The 24,213-nt window shown below is 39.3% G+C and overlaps 1 protein-coding gene and 1 long non-coding RNA gene across 4 annotated transcripts in view; one reads left to right on the forward strand and one right to left on the reverse strand.

The window, feature by feature from the left end:
• Window positions 1-2,248: 2,248 nt before the first annotated feature.
• On the reverse strand, window positions 2,249-5,249 carry LOC145523186 (uncharacterized). Its single transcript, XR_014066409.1, has 2 exons — window positions 5,115-5,249; window positions 2,249-5,019 (listed from the first exon to the last, which is right to left on the reverse strand). It is a non-coding gene; the product is annotated as an uncharacterized LOC145523186 (long non-coding RNA).
• Window positions 4,366-24,213, forward strand: part of NUP205 (nucleoporin 205) — a 78,199-nt gene continuing 58,351 nt past the window's right edge. The window contains exons 1-8 of one of the 3 annotated variants that reach the window (XM_081533011.1): window positions 4,366-5,219; window positions 11,422-11,564; window positions 12,796-12,967; window positions 15,047-15,191; window positions 15,584-15,743; window positions 16,145-16,373; window positions 18,623-18,787; window positions 22,674-22,849. In XM_081533011.1, coding sequence (XP_081389137.1) covers window positions 11,514-11,564; window positions 12,796-12,967; window positions 15,047-15,191; window positions 15,584-15,743; window positions 16,145-16,373; window positions 18,623-18,787; window positions 22,674-22,849 — 1,098 coding nt within the window. In that variant the 5' untranslated portion in view covers window positions 4,366-5,219; window positions 11,422-11,513. The remainder of the gene's footprint in view (window positions 5,220-11,421; window positions 11,565-12,795; window positions 12,968-15,046; window positions 15,192-15,583; window positions 15,744-16,144; window positions 16,374-18,622; window positions 18,788-22,673; window positions 22,850-24,213) is intronic. The other 2 variants (XM_081533010.1, XM_081533009.1) reach the window with 2 other exon arrangements.

Here is a 24,213-nt window from a genome sequence, read left to right on the forward strand (position 1 = left end):
GCTGGATGGCATCACCGACTCAATGGACATGAGTTTGAGTAAACTTTGGGGAGTTGGTGATGGACAGGGAGGCCTGGCGTGCTGCAGTCCATGGGGTCACAAAGAGTCAGACACAACTGAGCAACTGAACTAAACTGAAGTAGTTGACTATACCTCCACTTAGCACTTATTTTGCCTTAGCAAAAGTTAATTTAAAAAACACTCACATAGCACTAAAGGTCAGGCACAGTCTAAGCACTTTACAAATAAGCCTCTTAACGACTCTACAAGGTAGATGCTCATCTTATCACCCCCATTTAGAGATGAGAAAACTAAGCCACAAAGGAGGGTTTCACAGCTAATATGTAAGAATTTGAACCCAGGAAGCCTAGCTCTAGGTTCTGTACTCTTAGCCACAATTGCGTATATGTGTCCTCTCTCCCTGCCAGTAGATCTTGGAAGCACCAGGTTCTGCAGATTGTTTTTTCCTGAGTTGTGACTATAAGCTAGGGATGTGGCAGCAGAAGGGAATGCAAATATAAAAAGACACAGTTGTGCTCTCTGGGAGGAAATCAGTTGTTTATTGAACATAACAAACCACAAAACTGTGGCTTAAAACAGCAGCCTTTTACTTGCTCAGGATTCCAAAATGTGGGCTGGACTCACTTACCCGTTTGCTGTCAAGTGATGATTCAACTGGGAGTAGAGGATCAGAGATGGCCTTACTCAAGTCTAGACTCTTAGCTGGTTTAGCTGGAATAGCTGGAGGCTAGTTAGACTTCCGGTCTTTCATTCTCAAGGAGGCTGGCTGGGATTTCCTTTCATTATGTCTCGGAGCAGCATAAAAAAGCAAACGTGGAAGCAGCAAGGCCTCTCAGATGCTAGACTTGGAACTCCCTCAGTGTTACTTACACTGTACTTTTTTGCTCCAAGTGAGTCATCAGTGTGGCATATGATCACATAATGCCTTGAATTCAGGGTTGTGGGTGGTGATAACTTGGTGGGTGGTTGACAGAGGGACGGAGAAGGAAAGATAGACATTCTAGGCAGATAGTATAGTAGTTGCACAAGTACGTGGCACAAGAAAGCATGTTGTACCTGGGGAATAACAAATACTTGAGAGTGATTAGACTAAAAGGGCACTTGAGGAAGAAAAAGGGTAGGGAGGTTGAAGAAGAGGATGCAACCAGATCAGGAAATGGCATGAGTGCCTTGTTAAGAAGTTCCCAATGTTACCCCTAGGGACTAGGTCATTGAGAAGTTTTGTTTGTTTGTTTCTGAGAAATTTTGATTAGGGCAAGCACATGATTAGGGCTTCCCTTGTGGCTCAGCTGGTAAAGAATCTGCCCGCAATGCAGGGGACCTGGGTTTGATCCCTGGGTTGGGAAGATCCCCTGCAAAAGGGAAAGGCTACTCACTCCAGTATTCTGGCCTGGAGAATTCCATGGACTGTATAGTCCATTGAATCACAAAGAGTCGAACACAACTGAGTGACTTTCACTTCAAGTACATGATGTGATTTGCGTATTTGAATATCACTTAGGGAGACTATGGGAATGGGTGAGATAGAAATCAGGAAGACTAGTGAGAAGGCTATTGTGAAATAGCAGGTATAAGATGATGAGGCCTCTTGCAACAACAGCACAGGGAGCAGAGAAGAGAAAAAGGGCTTCAGAAATATTTACAAGGTAAAATGAATAGGATATGGCAATTGAAGGAAGAATATGGAATGATTCTCAAGTTTGTGACTTTGGCAACTGAGTGGATACAAATGATTGAGTTTTATGAAAAACGTGCTCATTAAGCTTTGGATCAATTAATTTTGAGATACCTGTATGAAAATCAATAAAAGTGTGGGCTGGACAAGTTGGATATACAAATTTGAATTCTAGGAAAGAGGGCTGGGTTATAAAATTCATATAACCCTTGCTGGTATAAAATTCATCAGCAAGCAGGTGGCTGTAAGAAGCCATAGATTTCCCAGAAGTATGCAGAATGGTAGAATAGAGGCTGGTCGGGCTGGTGGAATACTTCCCTAATGGTCCAGAGTCTAAGACTCTGCGCACCCGGTGCAACGGGCCCAAGTTTGATCCCTGGTCAGGGAATTAGATTCCCACATTGCTGCAACTAACAGTTGGCATGTCTCAACTAAAAAAAAAAAACACCTGCATTCTGCAACTAAGATCGGGCGCAGCCAAATAAGTAAGTAAATAAACATTAAAAAAAAAAAAGAATCCCAGATGGTAATGGCCAAAAGGGAAGAACTACATTTAATAATGAGAGGAGAAAGAGAAGGCTATAAAGGAGATTTTAAAAGAACTATTAAAAAAAGAACTATAAAGACAGGAGGAAAACCAGGAGGAGTGGTACCCCACAAGTCAAGGGAGAAAAGAATTTCTATGGTATTTGGAAAAGTACTTGTGAGATTTGACAGTTGATCACTGGTGACCATACTGAGAACAGTTTTAGGAAAGTTATAATGCCAATACCCCATTGCTATGGATTGAGGAAACCTCTGAGAGGATGCTTGTACATGAGATGATGGGCGAGGGGGAGTTGCAGGAAGCTAAAGAGTTCCTTCATCGAAAGTGAGTGATCTACCAAGAGGGAAATGTGTGGGCTTAAAGAGTGAGAGAGGAAGGCTCATAATAGTTGTGCTGAGAAGGAAAATCTTCTTTGAATGCTACTTCCTGCCAAGTTTCTGCTCAAAATTCTTCTCACTTTCATGATAAACTTCAGGAAAAATCCCTTTACCTTTTCATTTGCTTTTCCCCTTCTCTCCTTAAAATCACTTTTATTGTAATCTGACATTTGTCTCTATCTGACAATGACTTTCAAAAATAATTACCACTGACTTTTGTGTTCCACCTAACATACACTGTGTCATTCCATATTATTCATTCTAAAGAATGGATGTTTGCTATTCTCAACAACATACTCTGTGATTTTGTCTAAATTATTTAATTATTTTTTCCAACAGTGAAATGGGAATATAAATTCTAATTTATCCCAAACTCAGTGAAATGTTGGAGGAGTTGAGAAAGTGAGGTTGTGAGGTACATAAAACATCTCTGAGCTAAGTAGCTATAATTATATCTCCCTAGTGGGATTGTTTCAGGGATTAAGTGAAATAATGTAACAACAACAACATTCTTAATAAATATTTCTAACAAATATCTGGCATATGTTTTTTTTTTAATTTAAAACAAATTCTTTTTTAAACTTCTTTTTTATTGAAATGTAGTTGAGTTACAATGTTGTGTTAATTACTGCTGTATAGCAAACTGACTCAGTTATGCACATATATACATACCTTCTTTTTCATATTCTTTTTTAGTATGTTTTATCACAGGATATTGAATATAGTTCCCTGTGCTATACAGTAGTGCCTTGTTGTTTGATAGCAAATTCTTAATAAATATCTGGCATGTGATAGCAAATGGTAAAGACTGTATTTTAGTTTGAAAATTAGCAAACTAAAATTCAGCAAGTGAAAAAAGAAGGTCCGGCTATTTGGAGGTGCTTAGGCAGGAAAATATTTGGTGTTTATGAAATGATATGTTTGGAAATTGCTTCAATATAATCTCCCATGTTGGGGGTGAGGTACAGGAATTGACCAGTTATTGAAGCTGAGCATTCATTATTCTAATTTTGTATACATCTGAAATTTTCATAATAAAAAATTATGATTGTTTAATTGCATGCAACTATATTCATGCAATATGCTTGGTATATAGGTGAAATGTAATGAAAATTTAGTTTGTAACCGGTCAAGTTGCTTTTTGAGGTTTGTCACCGTACACCCCACTCAACTCCCCAAAGTAATAAGGGAGTGATGCAAGGAAGATTTAAAGTAGAATTATTTGAATTTACAGCTTTCATAATATCGTAAGTGGGTGTCATTTCAATAACTAATCTTTTTCTGCTTCAGTTAACTGACTTTTTTTTTTAACATTCTCCTTTTATTTATTTTTCCTTTTGGATGAGTTTCGTGGCACGCAGGATCTTCTTTCCCCGACCGGGGATCGAACTGTGCTCACTATGGTGGAAGCACGGAGTCTTAATCACTGGACGTCAGAGAAGTCCCTAGCTAACCAATTTGAATCATTAGAAACAAAACTACAAGTCCCAGAATGCACTGCACGATGGACGTCAACTCGAGGACCCCGCGTTTCCGAACTGGTTGCCCTCGCCTTTACTTGAATGGGAATAATCCCAGCGAAAATTGACGTCTGTGACTCAGAGCAGATTTTCGAGTATCCGTACGCCTGGGTCGGTCGAGAGTGCAGTTCGAGAGGGACAGAGTGGTACCTTCCTGATCAGGCGTCGCCCCGGGCAGCCTCACCCTCTTCTGGGGCTTCCGTGCGGCAGGGGGGCTCCGTTTTTGCGCCTCCAAGATGGCGACGCTGTTGGCGGTAAATTCGGGTAGGTGCGGCCGGAGTAGAATGCAAGCTGTGGGCAGGGTGCTGACCCGTCCTTTAGGGAGAGACCCGGGCAATGAGTTTCCTCGGAGTCCAGGACCCCACTTGTGCATAAGTGCCCGCTTCTCCTTAGCTCCGGGGCTAGAGTCTCGCCCCTCCCCAGTTTGAATGGCGCGCGTCGGCACTGCGGCTCTAGCCCTAGAATTGGGTCTTAATGGTCGAGGCAGGGAGGGTTGGTCCAATGGAACGGGACGGGGAGTTCTCATAACGAGGGCCTAGTCTAGTGCCTTCCATCCTCCATCCCAGTATGTGTCTGCGGTCCGAATTCCTGCAGGATTTGCAAGTCTCTGGCAATGGGGCCAGGAGACCGGAGATATTTTTCAGCCACGAGCGCAGGCTTAAGATGAAAACTCCCACCTCAAAGTAGTCTCTGGGGCCCCTCTAGGTTGGTGGGCGGGTGGGCGGATGGGTAGTTCTACAGAAAGCGAGGTCCCTTGGTTGTGAAACCTGCAATCCGGAAGGTGGTCCAGAGTGCCGTGACTCCCGGCTTGGCTTTTGTGGCCCGTCCCTGGATGCTCTTGAACCTTTGGAGCTGTAGACCGTCGCGGACGGGCAGAATCTAGAAGGGAGAGAAGAAAGTTTGAAGGACTTGATTTGGGTTCTTTTGTCAATTCGCAGTAGGGCGAGTACCCCCCCCCGTACCCCTGTCCGCACCTGGGTGTTTGAAAGAGTGGGTGCATTCTATCCTGGGATGCACTGCTGGCGCCTAGTGGGCGGGCCAAGGATGCCAGAAGTGCTGTGGCGGCCGGAACGTGCCTGGTAAATGAAGAATTTCCTGCTTAGAATGCCTTGATTGAGCCGTGCTAAGCTTCATGGGTAGTTTAGAGCGTTTCACTCTAGAGGACTCTTTCTGGGCACCTTTTCTTTCTGTCTCTGTACAGTCTTTTCTTGTTGCTGATATATTCTTTTCATGGGCTTCCCTGGTGGCTCAGCTGGTAAAGAATCCGCCTGCAATGCGGGAGACCTGGGTTGGGAAAATCATCTGGAGAAGGGAACAGCTACCCACTCAAGTATTCTGGCCTGGAGAATTCCATGGACTATACAGTCCATGGAGTTGCAGAGTCGGACATTACTGAGCTTATTCTTTTCACATGACTGATATTTTTGAAAACTTGTCTAAATCTGACTTTTGTAAATCAAACCCTTTCAGAACCACTATGATAAATTATTTTACAATAATGAATTATGTTTATTGAGCACCTCCTTTTTTCCAGGCACTGGACTGAGAGTTGTGCTTTCATTTAGTCCCCCTTATATAACTCTGGGGTAGTTGGTATTAAATACATCATTTTACAGATTTGTAGATAAGAGTCTTAGAGTGCTTAACTTCTTCAAGGTTATACAGCTAATGATTTAAAGCCAGTCTTCTTTTTTTTTTCCCTTGAAGCCAGTCTTTGATACTTAAACTTCTGCATGTTCCTACTTGTGAAAGTGTTAGTCACTCAGTCATGTTTGACTCTTTGCAACCCCTGTGGACTGCAGCCCACCAGGCTCCTCTCTCCATGGAATTCTCCAGGCAAGAATACTGGAGTGGGTTGCCATTCCCTTCTGCAGGCAATCTTTCTGACCCAGGGATCGAATCTAGGTCTCCTGCATTATAGGCAGATGTTTTCTACTGTCTGAGCCACCAGGGAAGCCATACTTAAAACCTAATTCATTTCATTACATAGTATTTTTATGTATCTGAATGTTAGCAGTGAAGTTATTTTCTTAATATTGCTGTCCTGCCCTCCCACCCAGATGTAAACTTAAAACTAGTCTTGCATATTATATGTGTGGTTATATACTTTTCCTTAGTATATACTCATTGTAAGTTACTATTCTTAAATATAAATTCTTAAATATAAATCATTGAAGGAAAATACTGTTGCCAACAGCTGCAAAGAGTATACATTGTATAATAATGCCTTGTGGAAGGAGTGATTAATTGGCCACATAGAAAGGAAACATTTTTAAGAGCTGAGTCAGAAATTTTTATATATATATATATATATATATATATATACTTATTTATTTATTTGGCTGCACTGGGTTGTAGTTGTGGCATGTGAGATCTTTAGTTGTGACATGTGTGATCTAATTCCCTGACCAGACATCGAACCCGGTCCCCTGCATTGGGAGTGTAGAGTCTTAGCCATTGGACCACCAGGGAAGTCCCAGGAGAATGTTAAAAAAAAAAGAAAGGATGTCCAGGAAAGTAACCCAAATGCCGGTTGACAAGTTAATGGGTAAATAGTGTGGTCTATACATCTATAATGGAATGTTATTCAGCTCTGTAAAGGAAACCCTGTCCTATGCTACAACATGAATGAACCTTGAAGACATTCTGCTAAGTGAAGTAAGCCAGTAACAAAAAGACAAATGCTGTATAATTCTACTTATGTGAGGGATTGAAAGTAGTCACACTCACAGAAGCAAAAAATGTTGATTGCCAGAGGCTGAGGGGAGGGGGAAATGGGGGCTTGTTTAATGGGTACAAAATTTCAGTTTTGCAAGATGAAAGAGTTCTGGAGATCTGTTATACAACAATATGATTGCCCTTAATGCTACTGAACTGCATACTTAAAAACATTTAAGATGGAAAATTCTATGCTATGTGCTTTTTATCATAGTTCAAGAAAAAACTTAAACATCTTAGAATTGTAGAAAGGGAAAAAAGTAGATTGTAGAGTTCAAAGACCTATGCTTGAGTTTCAGCTGCATGATTTACTAGTATTGTGACCCATGTCAGCCTGGGGGAGTAGACCTATAGGCTTATGAGTAAGCCGCCATTAATACTGACAATCCTTGAAGGGCTGTCTGGTCACCCCTGTCCTGTTCATAGCATTGTCTGTTTCAGACCTTTTCCACGCTCATCAAATCTTTAACCTCCAACTGATCCCTTAGTCTCCTAGTCACATAGAAAGAAGCCAACAGGCATGAACTCTTTTTTCACCCTTAAACCTACAAAGGTAGGTATATCTACACTCTTGAGTCAGTTTCCCTGTGTCTTCCTGTCTAAGGTAGATCCTACCCTTTACACCCTTATCCCGGTTACTCCCTCCTCTTGTCTATTTGCCTGTGTCTTGTTGCTTTTCTTTCCACTAACTGCCCTCTTTCTTGATTTCATGCCTCACCCCAGTTACTGTCCTCTTGCTCCTCTTCACAGTCAAATCTTTCAAACATTCATCAGTATTCACTGACTGTTTCCATACCTTCTCCTCCTCCACCCACTCTAGTCTCTTGTTGTTTAGTCACTAAGTTGCATGAGACTCTTTGCGACCCCATGGACTGTAGCCCGCCAGGCTCCTCTGTCCATAAGGTTTCCCAGGCAAGAATACTGGGAGTGGGTTGCCATTTCCTTCTCTAGGGGATCTTCCCAATGCAGGGACTGAACCCGGATCTTGTGCTTTGGCAGACAGATTCTTTCCTGCTGAGCCACCAGGGAAGCCTCTCTAGTCTGTTCCCATCCTCCTAAATGGCTGTCTACTTTTACATACTTTTCTGTTTGAGTAAGTCCAGCACACATATGAGATCTTTTTCTCACTTGATCTTCAAGGGCAAAACCAAAACCCTTAGCAGGAGCTGGTAAGCCCTGCGTGGTGTGCCAGTTGCCCCCTTTGCGAACCCTTCTCGGTTCTCTGGCTCTCTTGGCGTTTTCAGCAGTTTGAGAATGCAGCATTTCCTCTTGCCTTGGGAACCCACGTGCTGCCCTTTTTCCCTGGAGTGTTAGGTCTACCACCTTCCACTCCCCCTTTTATCCTTCGCATTTCAGCCTAATAACCATCCCTTGCTCAGTGCATCCTTGCCTTCCCTCACCTCCCTGGTGAGGATCACATTCCCCTATTGTGCGATCTTTGCCCTGGGTGCTTCACTGTCATAGCCCTTATCCCATATTGGAGATTGCCCTGAAGTGTGACTGTATGGGAAATGTGCTTCCTCACTACACTGCGAGCTTATGCATACCTAGTCCATGATGAATGAGTGAGTAGGGGGGATTTTTGCTCTGTTATTGGATGCCTTCTCGTAAAAGGAGGGAAGTAGAATTTTCTCTAGAATTCACTGAACTTATTTAAGCTATGTCTAGTGCAAAGAATCGTTCATCAGAGGTTCTACTAAGTATTATTTTTACAGACAGTCTATTTTTGTTAGCTTTTTGTCAGATTGTAAAAATACTTGTGGTAAGGCGACTTTCACATTTGCCTACAAGTCAGTTTTTTTCTTTTTAATTTTTTATTTCTTTTAATTTGGCTGCACTGGGTCTTAGTTGCCAAATGTGAGACTGAGTTTCCTGGCCAAGGATCGAAGCCGGGCCCCCTGCATTGAGAGCACTGAGCCGTACCCACTGAATCACTAGGAAGTTCCTACAAGTCAGTTTTGATAACTTTCCTTCATACCCTGTGCCAATCAGGAACCAGTTCTGACTCTACCAACAGCTCTCGCCTTTCTGTTTTACTGCCCTCATCTGCTTAAGGTTCCATCACCTCATGAGTAACTTACCTACCGATCATCCTTGGGTCCTGACACTTCATATTATAGTTAGTCTGTCGATCACATCATCGTCCAGGTTTATTTTGTCTTCTGAGGCTTCCCAGGTGGCTTAGTGGTAAAGAATCCACCTGCCAAATGCAGGTTCAATCCCTGGACTGGTAAGATCCCTTGGAGAAGGAAATGGCAACCCACTCTAGTATTCTTGCCTGGAGAATCCCATGGATAGAGGAGCCTGGCGGGCTGTAGTCCACCATGTCTCAAAGAATAGGGCACAACTGAGTGACTGAGCATACCTGCATTTTGTCATCTACTACTTGAAACTGGCCCATTTATTAACGGGAAAAATTCCATCTTGGCCAGGAAGACAAGGCTCAAACCTGCTCTGTCCTCAGCAGCTGGAAAGAGCCAAGAAAATGATCTCTAGGGAAGTCAGGTAGCCACCATCCAACTGGCCCCTCACAGGCAGTCACCAGGATCCAGGGTCGGGTCCTCATCTCAGCAGGCCTGGAGCTGTGATATTTGTTAGTTGTATCCAGAGTCGAGTAGATGCCAGTAATTGATTTTCTCTACTCACCCTCAGACAGATATGTAAACCAGTATGTCAATTAATTGATCTTTAGTGGGAAGTACATCTGCGCGGGTCCTCATTTCCTCAGCACATTTTATTCTGAAAAGTTTATATGACGTGCTGTATTTTCCATCAGAAGATTGGCAAGTTTAGGGTCAAGCCGGGAGTTGGGTGATTGTTCTGTATGTAAGGTCGAGACAAGTGATCCCCATTCGCTCACATCCCCACAGCAAAGACCTGACACACAACCTCTCCGTGCCCATCACATCAAGTTAGATGCTTCCTTTTGTATGTTCTCATAGGACTCTACTTCTCCATCATACCTTTCATTAGACTGTTAGTTGTGTTTTGAATTTTGCATTTAATGCCTATCTTTCTCATCAATCTATAAGTTCCATAAGCCCAGGGATCCTGTCTGTTCTGCTTACCCTATAGTCCCTGGCACATGGAAGGCCCTCAGTACAGTGAATGAATGCTCCAGCTTGACTGGTTTAGTCTGTCCTCTTCTTGCACATCGGGCTTCCCTGTGGCTCAGCTGGTACAGAATCCACCTGCAATGCAGGAGACCTGGGTTCGATCCCTGGGTTGGGAAGATCCCCTGGAGAAGGGAATGCTACTCACTCCAGTATTCTGGTCTGGAGAATTCCATGGACTGTATAGTCCATGGAGTCGCAGAGTTGGACATGACTGTGTGACTTTTACTTTCTTGCACATCCCTTTAAAAAAATTTGCACAGTACTTTGCCACCTTCTGACAACACTGTTCATAAGGTTGTAATGCATTTAGTTAGGTTACAGTTATCTTGCAGGGCTTCCCTGGTAGCTCAGACGGTAAAGCGTCTGCCTACAATGTGGGAGACCAGGATTCGATCCCTGGGTCGGGAAGATCCCCTGGAGAAGGAAATGGCAACCCACTCCAGTATTCTTGCCTGGAAAATCCTATGGACTGAGGAGCCTGGTAGGCTACAGTCCGTGGGGTCGCAAAGAGTCGGACACGACTGAGCGACTTCGCTTTATCTTGCATGTCATTCTAACTGTCCTCGTGACTTTAGTGGGATTTGTGTTTTCTTAAATATCAGTTAAACGTGTTTGCAGCCCACTCTTCATGGTTTGAGCTATAGTTAGTGCATCAGTTGAGTGAAGGATTGGTTTTGGTTAGTTTCCCTTTCAGAGTCTGTATTAACATATAGGGGTACCATGTCTCATTGTTTGCAAACAGAAATTTTGGGCTTCTGTGTCATTTTTTTCAAACCGTACTTAGTAGCACGTAGCAATAGCTCTGTAAGTATTACTTATTATTCTTAGTATCTTTACAAAGAAAAATGTGATCCCTTTATTAAATGAGTTTACAGAAGAATTCTGTATTTCTGTGCTGTTTTTTTAACAGCTAGTGTCCCAGGCAAAGTAAAATACTTTTTTTCAGCTTCTAAGTTTTACAGACTCTGGTTCCTCCTCCCCGCATTCCTGCTTTTCCTCTGGCTGATAGGGAGGGAAGGAAAGGCAGTTACATTTATTGAGTGACTGTGATACGCCAGACACTGTGTTGTATGTTTTACTTAGTTTATTCTTAGTCCATTCAACCTTATGAAGCAGGTGATGTCCCTATTTTGTATATAAGGAAACTGAAATTCAAAGAGGGTAGTTTCTCACTGCATGTCACATAACTAATAAAGTGACAAAACCAGGTTCCACTAATGCTTCAGTTTAAAGTCAGGATTTACTTTATATTAAGTTAGGTAAAATGATGTTTATGTTATTGCTTGTGAATTATAATACTCTTTTATATTAATGTTTGGTTTGTATATATAATTCCTTACATTTAAAAGTTGCTGTGAGTGTGACTAAAATGTGTAGACAACAACTTTGCCTTATTTTCCAAATGTATGTTCTACTTGATGCTGATTTTATTTATTTTTCCTTTAAGCCGCTAGTCTGTGGGGTCCTTACAAAGACATTTGGCAGACTGTGGGAAATGCTCTTTGGAGAAGACAACCCGAAGCGGTCCACCTCCTTGACATGATTTTGAAGAAACACAAGCCTGACTTCATCTCATTGTTCAGAAACCCTGTAGGAGATTTTCTATTTTTGCTTCTTGAATTTGCTTTTTCTTTAAAGATTGAAGGAGCAAGTAAATTCTTAATGCATTGACATGCAGTATGTTACTTGTTCTGGTCTATTGATTTCAAGTTTTTTCTAAAGATGGAAATTTCCTAGGAGCAATTATTCTCTTCTTTCTGTTCTCCATGGAAGTTAATATAGCTTTTAATTCTAGATAGCAGGTATCTTGATAGTATTTGAATATGATTTTGGAAGGTCCACATATTCCAGAAATAGAAGCTTTCTTGGAATTTCTGACTTGCAGTTAATCCATCTAAGCTTAGTAAGGTTGATTACTCTATTTCCAGGTACACTTCAACATTTTAACTCTTCATAACGTTATGTAAGTTGTGTTAGCTGAACGAGTTAATTCTTACATATTGTTAATCATTGTATCTTGACGTACTTTTCAACTAGGAGTAGATTACTTCAGTGGTGGGGGTTTATACTTGGAAACTCCTTTCCCTGCTGTTTGACAGTGTTCTTTATACACTAGCAAGGCCATCTAAGAGCTATTTATGGGTTTGTCTTACCAGAAAGAGCCCTAGCCTGGGAGCCAGTTGAACTGAGTTCCAGTCTTGGCTGTCCCACTGAAGAGTTGTGTGACCACAGGCAAGCCACCTGACTTCTCTGGGCATCAGTTTTTCCCTTCTGCAAATAGAGAAGGTGGATTAAATGACTATATGGCCTTTTTCAATGTAGTAATACCTAAGATTTTATGGCCCATCAAGTAATTCTATACTATGTTATGTGTTAAATATTTGCAGGTAAACCTTTTTGCAAATAAGACCACATTTTAAAATAACATACTAACAAGCTATCATTAGTCCTCCTAATTAATTCAGCAATCATTTCCATTTGCTATCTTCCACTTGAAGATTCATTGTTTTTATACTTCTTAAAGACACGATTGGAAAGTTCCTTAGACACTTGAAAAGTTGGATGCTGTTTTGTGTGATTTCTCAACCTTTCAGAGTTTAGCAGAAATAGTTATTGAGAAGGTAATCATAGTGTAAAAAGTTGAAAATGATGTAAAACATTACCTCATAAAGTTCTAACTGTAGATTATTTGATAAGAAATACTGTTTGTCTTGTTAGCCGACTGCTTTGTGAATGAACTTCTCTAGGTAACAGTTTAACGCCTTGTTTCCCTGTGCCATTTTCATGAAATGATCCTATTTGTTTCTTTTTACTGTTGTAGCCAAAAAACGTTCAACAACATGAGAAGGTTCAGAAAGCCAGTACAGAGGGAGTTGCCATTCAGGGTCAACAGGGAACCCGACTTCTTCCCGAACAGCTCATCAAAGAGGCTTTTATCCTCAGTGACCTTTTTGATATTGGAGAACTGGCAGCTGTCGAACTTCTTTTGGCTGGTAGGTTGACACTTAACCTATGGTAAGGCAGTACATAAGTATAAAATTATTCACTTGTAATTTCAACAATTATACCATTTAGATTCCGCAGCAGTTTCTAAAGATGCAGTGTATTTGGTATTCACAATATTGCCTTTTGTTTATCTTTGACTAATGCGAAGGCTTTAGTTTAGTGGTCAGAGGTGTTTAAGGAAATTTAACTGTTTTAAGATAGACTTTTTCTTGGTCATTAACTCGCAAAGAATAGCTGACTGCATCTCAGACGTTTTTATAGCACAAAGCATTACTTTGTCATATAACGAGGAAGAAGGTAAAGTCACTGCTTTTTTGGCATATCTTTTTGAGGGAGTGATTCAGACAATGAATAGGTAAAGAATATTCACGACTGAGTGAAGTTGTTCAGTCGTGTCTGACTCTTTGCGACCCCATGGACTATAGCTTGCCAGGCTCCTCCATCCATGGAATTCTCCAGGCATAATACTGGAGTGGGTTGCCATTTCCTTCTCCAGGGGATCTTCCCGACCCAGGGATTGAACCCAGGTCTACCACATTGAAGGCAGACTCTTTACCATCTGAGCCACAGGGGAAGTTCCTAGGTAAAGAATAAGATAATTTCAATAATACTGAGTTCTAGGAAGGAAGTAAAACAAGGCAGTAGGATAGAGATGGGGGCTGGCAGAGGGACCTGTGTAAGGAGTGTGCTAAGGGAAGGCCTGTCTGAGATTGGAGCATTCAATCTGGAACATATGATGACAAGATACCAGAATTGTTGGGGAAGGGTGTTCCAGGGATTGTAGAGCTTGAGGTGAGAGCAAAGGCCTGCCAAAGGACACAAAGACCACAGTGGCCGGAACATCACGAATGAGGGCGAGAGTGAAAGAAGACAAGGACATCGTAGGAGTCAGATCATAGTCTTGCAGGCCGTGAAAATTGTTTGGGTTTTATTCTAATTGCAGTGGGAAGTTGTTGGCAGGGGCTTTAAGCATAAGAGTTATAGAATCTGGAATAACTGAAATTATTTGTCCTGCTGCTATATAGAGAAAAGATTGAAATTTCCATTAAATAAGTAGTTCATTTTAATCATAGCTGGGGAGCCATGTGAAGAAGCCAAGTAGACATTTTAATTGAAAAAAAGTCTAATATGTCTGAAGATAACCATGCAGCTGCCAGAATAATATCTGGCTTTTGACCTAAGGTTGCATTAAAAGAAGTAAGATATTGAGAATGACTAAGGTCATTTTCCCATTCTTTGATGGCAATGTTAACTGGGCATGCTCTGGTTGTGAGTTTAATTCAAAACTTCATTTACCAAATATTTTCCTGTGCATATTATGGGTCAGGCACTGTGTTAAGATTCCAGGGATATAAAGATGAATAAAACCTCAACTAGCTTATAGTTGAAGTTATTATACTATACATAAAGGAGCTGATAGTCTAATAACTGAGAAAGACATGGAAACCAGTAATTATGACCCATTAAGTGCATTAATGCAAAGTTTGGGGATGGCCCAGCGGGGAGATGTTTAAATTGACCTCAGGTTGTTGTAGAGAAGACCACAGAGATCATGAGGCTTATGGTGGTTGCTGAAAGTAATTAGGCATATGTCAGGTGGAGTAGGTGCGCACTCAGAAGACAGAGGACGTCCAGACAGAAGAAATTGCCTATAAGAACTGTGAGGCAGTGAGATGAATTTGGGGGAGAGAAGGGAGTAGAGTGTAGGAACGACTGGGCCAAGGGGAGAAGAAAACCAGAGAAAATGAAACTGTAGGCAAGGTTGTTCAGAAAAGACAAAGTAGAATTTACTCAAAGGGGAGTAATGAAAAAGAGCGAGTAAAAGTGGAAACATAAGAAAAGGTTATTTAATTTACTAGGGAAGACTCTTAAAAAAATATTTGGAAGGTTTTATGTGAAAGAGAATAAAACAATGGATAGGTGTTTGAAGTAGAGGACCCTTAGGGCCCCTTAAACCCCTGAGATTTCATAATTTCTTTGCACTGAGCATTGGTATCATGATTTTTGTCACAGCCTAAACACATACATGTTTAATTCCTAAATTATTTCTCAACTTCCTTTTCTAGGAGAGCACCAACAGCCACATTTTCCTGGCCTCACCAGAGGATTAGTAGCTGTTCTTTTATACTGGGATGGAAAGCGATGCATTGCAAATTCCTTGAAAGCCTTGATACAGTCCCGACGAGGAAAGACATGGACCCTTGAACTCAGGTCTGTTTGCATGCTAGGATTTCAGGGCTTAATTAGAAATTGCTTGAAGAATTATAATTTTAGAAACAAAACTTTATCTTTGGTATGTACAATTGAAGTAAAGTGTATAACATAAGTTAAGTAATAAACCCTCCCTTATTGTGCCAGGAATAACACAACAACGAGTTTAAACCTGCTTTATTTCATTTACAAATGAAATATTATTCAGTTATTTATGGTTAGAAGTTTACTGAAACACAATGATCTGAAAAGAATGAAAAGAGCTAGGTTATAACTCATCCTGGTTGTTTTCAGTTATCCAACATTATTGTCAAGAGTATTTACCATACCCATGTGATGAGGAAGTATGAACACTACCGTTCATTGTAACTTGCTTGCTTTTTTTATCACAGTCCGGAGCTGGTTTCCATGACAACACGGTTTACTGATGAGCTGATGGAGCAAGGATTGACTTACAAAGTTCTTACTCTGGTGTCACAGATTGACGTTAACAATGAGTTTGAGAAACTGCAGCGTGAGAGAGGTTTGGGCAGTGAAAAGCATCGAAAAGAGGCAAGTGTTCAATGTATCAATTCATAGTTGTCTGTGTTAAATCTTGAAGGCAGAAAAGTCATGTCAACTAGATCATTCTTCTAATACATGCGTAGGAAAATTAATAACATTGAACTGTGGTCGGTTCATGAAATTGACTTGCACTTGTTTCAGCCTCTTTCTAGTCACTATATGCCATGCTGGCACTTTTTCTAAAATGAGCCCTTTAAGAAATTGGTTATCCTGTAGAGGAAGCTGGAGTTAGGATTTGATCAGAATTGCAGAGTTGAGATTTTAGGGTCACTTACAGATTCAGATACATTTATTTAGTTCACCTTTATAATAGATAGTTGACACTTTGGAATAAGATCAGGCTTCATAGTAATTTATTTATAATTATAATCATTCACCTTTATTTCTAGGTTTCCGATCTCATCAAGGAGTGCAGGCAGTCTCTGGCAGAAAGCCTTTTCGCCTGGGCTTGCCAGTCACCTTTAGGCAAAGATGACACTCTCCTCCTTATTGGACATTTGGAAAGAGTGACGGTTGAGGCCAATGGCTCTTTGGATGCAGTGAACCTAGCCCTTCTTATGGCGCTTTTGTACTGCTTCAATAGCAGCTTTATAGAAGAAAGCACAGAGGAACGTGATGGTATTGGACTTTGTATCCATTGATACATTTATTTTTAAAAAATCAGATTTAATTGTGGAGATGATATTTAAGAAAGGTGATATTTTAACAACTAAGATATAAATTGTATATTTTATTCCTTTGTGTGTAATTCATCCATATTTGAGTATTTAGATATAAGATCATATTTTGAAAGTAATTTCAACCCCGTTAGATGTTTCTTTTATCGTTTGGGATTTTGAAGTGGGAAAGTGGCTAAAGAATTTGCATTGTGTGTTTGTGAATTATGCATGCCTAACTTGCTTGTTTCTTTATTATTTATTCACATTTTAAACCTTTCATCCTAAAGGAGGATGACTATAATTTTTAGTAATGTATCATCTTTGTTGTTGTTTTCTGGGAAGTAGATAAAATTTGTCTTGTTAACGTTATGAACGGTCTTCTCTGGTGGCTCAGCAGTAAAGAATCCATTTGGAATGCAGGAATGTTCAATCCCTGGGTTGAGAAGATCCCCTGGAGAAGGAAATAGCAACCCACTCCAGTATTCTTGCCTGGGAAATCCCATGGAGAGAGGAACTTGTCAGGCTACAGTACATGGGGTCACAAAAGAGTCAGACATGACTTAGTGACTAAACAACTTAAACAACAACCTTATAAACAGTTATTGCTTAGAGCTCAGGATCTTAAGAATGATTCCCACAAAGGAAGATTATTGCTATTTGATGTCATACATTCATGCTAAGTTGCTTCAGTCATGTCTGACTCTTTGTGACCCTTTTGACTGCCAGGCTCCTCTGTCCATGGGATTCTCTAGGCAAGAATACTGGAGTGGGTTGCCATGCCCTCCAGGGGATCTTCCCACCCCAGGTATTGAACTTGCTTCTCTTATGTCTCCTGACTTGGCAGGCAGGCTTTTTACCACTAGCGCCACCTGGGAAGCCCATTTAATGTCATAAATATTTATAATTATTCCAACAATTATCCACTGTCTGCTTTTGATTGTATCATCACAGTCTGCTTTCATTAGATATGTGAAGAGAACAGACGTTTCCCATTCATCTTTGGAGATCATCCTTAGCTGTTAGGAAAGGCTTATTTAAAACACAGCTACCCCGTACCTCCAGTCAAACTGTCACGTGGTACATCGTGTCATATCACAGGCAGCACCCGTGATTTGTTGTTGTTCAGTCGCTCAGTCATGTCTGACTCTTTGCCACTCCATGGACTGTGTCACTCCAGGCTTCCCTGTCCTTCACCATCTTCCGGAGCTTGCTTAGACTCATGTCCATTGACCTGTGCTCCTCTTATAGGAATGCTGCGAGTTAATGCATTGGTCAGATTTCCTGTATTGAATGAAATGAAGCACAGAATTAAGTGGATATTAGCTGTGTTAATGGAAGTTTGTAAGCTGTAACTTTGAAACGCTAAATAGAATAAATGCCTGGAAAGTTTCATAGGCTAAAATTCACTTTTGGTATTCATTTAGGGTACTTGTATTGATTATCTTATCTTAGTTACTTGTTGATCTTTCTGAATATCTTTGTTAATGGGAGAAGTGAATTACTAATTCATGTATAACAGTAGACATAAACTTTAAAAATACAGAAAATTAAAGAAAGTGTTCTTCCTGGTTTAAGGTTGGAACCACTGAACTAGTTATTCACAGAATGACATCAAAACAAAATATAAGAAAACAATGAAGTAAAATAAAATTCATAAGTGATCAGTGATGTTTCCCACTATTTTAGATTTGTTTTGGATCTTGTGCTTTTTTGAAGTACCATAGTATAATTGAACTGTAAATTGAAAATACCTTAATTATTTGGCTGTTCATTTATGTTGTAATCAGAGCAGATGCATGTATGCAATTGGCATGCTTTGTTTTGGTCAGGGTTTTCTTTTTAATACTTTAAATTCAGGCTATTATTTATCTAGTAAAAGTGTCTTTAATCTTTAACGTTGGTTTATATTTTGGAATTTGTGCACAGAAAAAAAATGAATGGCTGTTTAACTTTTTTCAAATTTGTTAATAGAACACTTACCAGAAAAATCACTGAAAGTAATGAAACTAAAATTTAGGATTATTGTCATTTCATTCATTTTTAGTTTGTGTACAGTTTTTACAATAGTGTACTTATTTCAAAGATTAATGTTAAATTAGTCTTTTTTTATAGGAATTCTCTGACTTTCTTATTCTTAGATATCATTCCTATACATCAAAAGTGGAAATTTTCTCTACTTCTTGGTATAGTGTCTATTTTTGTTTTCAGATATGATTCATCAACTTCCACTGTTGACAGAGAGACAATACATTGCAACAATTCACTCTCGCCTTCAAGACTCACAGCCTTGGAAGCTGCCAGGGCTGCAAGCCACAGTGAGACTTGCCTGGGCCCTGGCCTTGAGAGGGATATCTCAGCTGCCCGATGTGACAGGTAAACTGGTTGTAGGTCATTTTTGTTATGAGAAATGATGTATCTGTATTTAATAATATTTCAGAAAAAATGTGACATTTGACATGTCTAAACATGAGCCTAGGAAGATACTTAGAGTTGTGGTGAATGAATCTTTTCCTTTTTTTCTTGTCTCTCAAAAGAAACTATTCAAAATTTTTTTTCCCTTTCTTGTAGCTAGTGATAATTCTCTTTTAGCTTCTTTTTTTCTTAAGAGTTTGAAATTTGAAAATGACAGTATAACATATATATATTTTTTTTTTACCTTTTTCTTCTTGGGTTTGTTCACAGACAAATTTTTCTCACATTGTGTCAGATTAAAAACTAGTATTATTTAAAAATGCAGTGTATTAGGAGGTATCTGGTTCAGTCAGTAATGAATATGGAATTCTGACTTCTAACAATGTTTTCTACTATAGCATAACCCCTTCTGCTGTGTACATTCATGTAATTATCATACTACTCGTGGTTTACCGTAACAGGATGAGAAATAAGCTTTTGTTGTCATTTGAAGCCCCTGAAATTGTCACTTCTATAGGTTTTTATGGTAAATTTGGAAAGGTTTTATTAAAATTTGCAGTCCATGGGCTTCCTGGGTGGCACAGTGGTAAAGAATCTGCTTGTCAGTGCAGGAGATACAGGAGACATAGGTTCAATCCATGGGTTGGGAAGATCCCCTGGAGGAGGAAATGGCAACCCACTCCAGTATTCTTGCCTGGAGAATCCCAGGGACAGGGGAGCCTGGTGGGAGGGCTACAGTCCACGGGGTCGCAAAGGTGGGACACGAGTGAGTGACAGAGCATGCACGTCAGTGTTTGCTAGTTTTAGAGTCTCAGCAGATTCCAGTATCTTATCAGGTGTGTGAGTCCAGAACATTTTGTTCACTAGTCTCATGCTGTTCCCAAGTGGGCTGTGGGAAGCTTATTTTGTGTTACAGATTTTTCTTTGGTTGAGTTTTTTATATCAAAGCTGATAAAAGGCTAATTAGACATTTACATTCCTGTACAAATTCTGTTTTTCGCCTCTTCATTTATAAGTCTTATTTCAGTACATTTTGGGCATAAAATGACCCTATGTACTTTTAAGTAGCTGTGTGATAGTTAATTAAGTTCATGCACTGTAAGTTACTGTACCATTGCCCTAATCTTGAGAGACACATGGAATACGCTGTACTTCACTACTGAAGAGCAGATAAGAATAGTCTAAGAGTCTGGACCTGGTTTCAAGTCCTAGATCTTTGGCTACTTAATCTCTTTGGTTTTGCATGCCCATATCCTTTTATAATCTTTGAAATTAGGGGTATTATAATGAACATTTTAAATATAAATATTTTTCTGTTAATTTATATTTTAAAAATTAGTAGAAAAAATGAATAACTTATCTTATATTGTAGAAATTGTCATTTCTTGAGATAATCCAGGCAGGTTTTACCAAGATCTGAATTTTGAAAAATTGGTTTCTACTCTTTTTATAGACTTCTGTAAATTTTATCAAACGTGTTTATTACATTATTTTTAAAAATGTATTTTGAGTTTTATTAAACTATAAAATTTTTGTATACTGTTTTGAGACATTAAAACTCATTTTACATTACGATATTAGTGTACTTAATTACCTAAGTAGTCTTTAAAAAGTAGTTCTTAATTCTAGTATTTCTGAATTCAAGTGAAGACTTGGAACTAATTATTATTGTTATTATATATTTAATTAGTTAACCATTTCAGTAATTATTAGTAGTAGTAATAGCAAATAATTAAGAAACTGTTTTGTTCTCAAGGAGTTTGTATGATATGGGTAGATATACAGGCTTTATTTCAAAATAACAAACAGTACCTAAACAAAAAAAGAAAAAAACCAGCCAATCTCTTTTCCTCTGGTTGAGAATCCAGGTTTATATCTATTCCAGGCATTGAAAATGTACCTTAAGTAACAGATTATATTTGGTCTCTATGACAGTGAAACAATACGCTATTTAACAGTTATTTTCCAAAGCCAGATTATCACAAAATTACCTAGCAGTTTTATATTTAAAGTTTAAGAGAAGTGAACAGCAATGTAATTTTTGATGGAAGGTTGCAGCATCACTCAGGATATACTTTTACTGAAAAAATGGAATGTAATTAATTAAGCTGCTCAAGATCAAACTTACCAATTTTTAGTGTAACCAGAGGAAAAGGAATATAGTAACTATACCACTGGGATGCAATGCTAAACCACATGGTGGAAAATGCTACAGTATAAGACTTAGTTTTTTTCAGCAGAATAAAGGGCAAGAGAAAAATGAAAAAGATGTAAGAGGAGCCTACAGATATATCAGTTAATTGCAGTGTGTAGACATTATTTGGATACAGTCAGTTCAGTCAGCGGAGAAGGCAATGGCACCCCACTCCAGTACTCTTGCCTGGAAAATCCCATGGACGGAGGAGCCTGACAGGCTGTAGTCATGGGGTCGCTAAGAGTCAGACACGACTGAGTGACTTCACTTTCACTTTTCACTTTCATGCATTGGAGAAGGAAATGGCAACCCACTCCAGTGTTCTTTCCTGGAGAATCCCAGGGACGGGGGAGCCTGGTGGGCTGCCGTCTATGGGGTTGCACAGAGTTGGAGATGACTGAAGCAACTTAGCAGAAGCAGCAGCAGTTTAGTCAGTCCATTCAGTTGCTCAGCTGTGTCTGACTCTTTGTGACCCCATGAACCACAGCACACCAGGCCTCCCTGTTCATCACCAACTCCCGGAGTTTACCCAAATTCATGTCCATCGGGTTGGTGATGCCATCCAGCCATCTCATCCTTTGTCGTCCCCTTCTTCTCCTGCCCCCAATCCTTCCCAGCATCAGGGTCTTTTCCAATGAGTCAACTCTTTGCATGAGGTGGCGAAAGTATTGGAGTTTCAGCTTCAACATCAGTCCTTCCAATGAATACCCAGGACTGATCTGCTTTAGGATGGACTGGTTGGATCTCCTTGCAGTCCAAGGGACTCTCAAGAGTCTTCACCAACAATACAGATTCTAACAAACAAATTGCCCTAAAGAGAAGAAGCAAAAAGACAAAACTAAAATTTTTCATAACATTTATGGGAGAGTTGTAAATTTGACCACTGACTGGAGTTTTGATATTGAATTATCTTAAGACTAATGGCATTGTGTATATGGTTAATTTTTTTCCTTGTTTTTTAAGTGCCATTTTGAGTTGTATACTTAGAAGTATACTGTTAAATTGTTAGAGAGGAAGAATGCATGGAGATCCAAATGATATAAAGTTAATCATAAATGGTTAATATTGTAGCTAGGTGTTGGGGATGTGGAGGTTCATTATACTTGTTTTCTCTTTTTTCACTTATCTGTTTCAAGTTTTCCAAGTACAAAGCTAAAAATATTACAAATAGACCACTTTGTCTTTAGGTTAAGATTTATTTAGTACTTCAATTTTTGCTACTTGTTTACCAAATTAATAGAGTTGCTTAAGTGGCCATGTTTTTGGTTTTCACTTGTTGACTGAAGACTTTTGCTGAATGATCCAGTTCATTTCATTGAGATTAAAGCCTTAGCATCATATAACTTGTTAATATTTTGATAATAGCTTTCTGACTACATTTGTGTTATGTCATACATCTGTTAAGTAATTTTTTGTATCACTCTTAATGTTACTGTGAAGAGCAGATGGTTTTCTAACATACTTTTTCAGTAGTTCTTTGGGGTTTATTAGTCAATTACAGTTACACACTGTCTTATTTTGTGTATAACTCAAAATGTAGACAAACGGAAGGTTGAGAAGAGATCTAAATTTTGAACTATCAGGAGAATATTATGAAGTATTATAATCTAGTAACTTTTCCTCCATGTGCTATTTTTCTAAATACGTTTCTAGCTCTGGCTGAATTCACAGAAGCAGATGAAGCAATGGCAGAGCTCGCAATTGCTGACAACGTTTTCCTGTTCCTCACTGAATCTGTAGTGGTGTCAGAAAACTTCTATCAGGAGGAATTTTACATTCGTAGAATCCACAATCTCATTACAGATTTCTTGGCACTTATGCCGATGAAGGTAAGTGTAATAATGTAGGGTGAGTAAGAGTGGTAGAAGATAATATAAGACTCATTAACTGAGAACAAGCTGAAAGGAAGTAATATTTGACATTGAGAGTGGTTTATAATGAGAAAGTAGTAAGCAAGTGAAAATGCTTCTGTGAGGAGGAAATTGTTAACTCCGTGCTATCCTGAGGAATCAGTGTTAAGGTTGCCTTATTTAATGCTTTTTATACATGATTTGGAAGATGTGTAGTGGAGAATATCCAGTTTTATAGATAATTGTTTAAACAATTATAGTGTGTAAATGGACCTCCACATAGATACAGGTAATGGGTTTAAGAAACTAATGCAAAGGTTAGTTTTTCTTTTCCTTTAATTTTTTTTTTTTAAATAATAGGGCCCAGGGGCCCTGCCCACATCTAGTGTGAGGTTACATTTATAAAGTGCTGGAGCTATAACTTTGTTCCAGAAAGGGATTCTTAGAGCCATTTCAGACGTTCCTTCATAGCATATTTCTGTGTGCCATTTTGTGCCAAGGAAGTGATGGCAGGAAGTAAAAGAGAGAGTAAAGTCCTATAAAACTGCTGTGTGTGTGTGCACGCGCACGCATGCGTGCATGAGAAAGCACCTGAAAGGTCTACACTTGTAATACTGATGTGGAGTTCTGATACGATACATCTTAAAAAACACAAGTCAAGTGGAAAAAATACCTGGAATGATAGCAAGCAGAGTTAAGTGCTTACTCATGCTATAATGAATCAAGTGTTCATCGAGTTTCTCCTGTGTTCCAGGTAACTACGCTAGGAATTATGAAGAAGACAAATAAGTAGGAGACTCATTCCCTGCCAGCAAAGAATGTATATATATATATATATATATATATATATATATAGTCTAATTGGAGAAATAAGATACACACAGAAAAATATAGATAGTAACAGGAAGTAAATGAAGGTGTAGACAGTAAATTACTGTGGATTTTTTAGGCTAAGGATAGCTCACTTAGACTGGAATAGTCAAGGAGTATTTAACAGATAACTTCAGACCTCATCAGCCTTGAAAGACATGATAGACTAACATGCTGGAAATTTTGAGTAGAAAGAAATTTTTTCATTTTATATTTGTGGAAATGAAGCTTTAGAAAAGGTTAAGACTTTAACTTTTTCCGAATTATTAGTCTAGAAGGGACTCTTACTATGGAAAAATAATGGTCATCTGGAAAGATGAAGACTGAGAGGAGTTTGGATAGGGTAAACAGTGGACTTATTCACACATCAGGACACTATAATTCTGTTAATATAATACTATTTTTAGGTTATCTATTTTTTCTTATATAAGCTTTGATGCTTTGTGTCTTCAGTGGATTTTTCCATTTCATTT

Source organism: Giraffa tippelskirchi, chromosome 10 (assembly GCF_054371585.1).
Source record: "Giraffa tippelskirchi isolate mGirTip1 chromosome 10, T2T-mGirTip1v1.2.pri, whole genome shotgun sequence".
Lineage (NCBI taxonomy): Eukaryota > Metazoa > Chordata > Mammalia > Artiodactyla > Giraffidae > Giraffa > Giraffa tippelskirchi.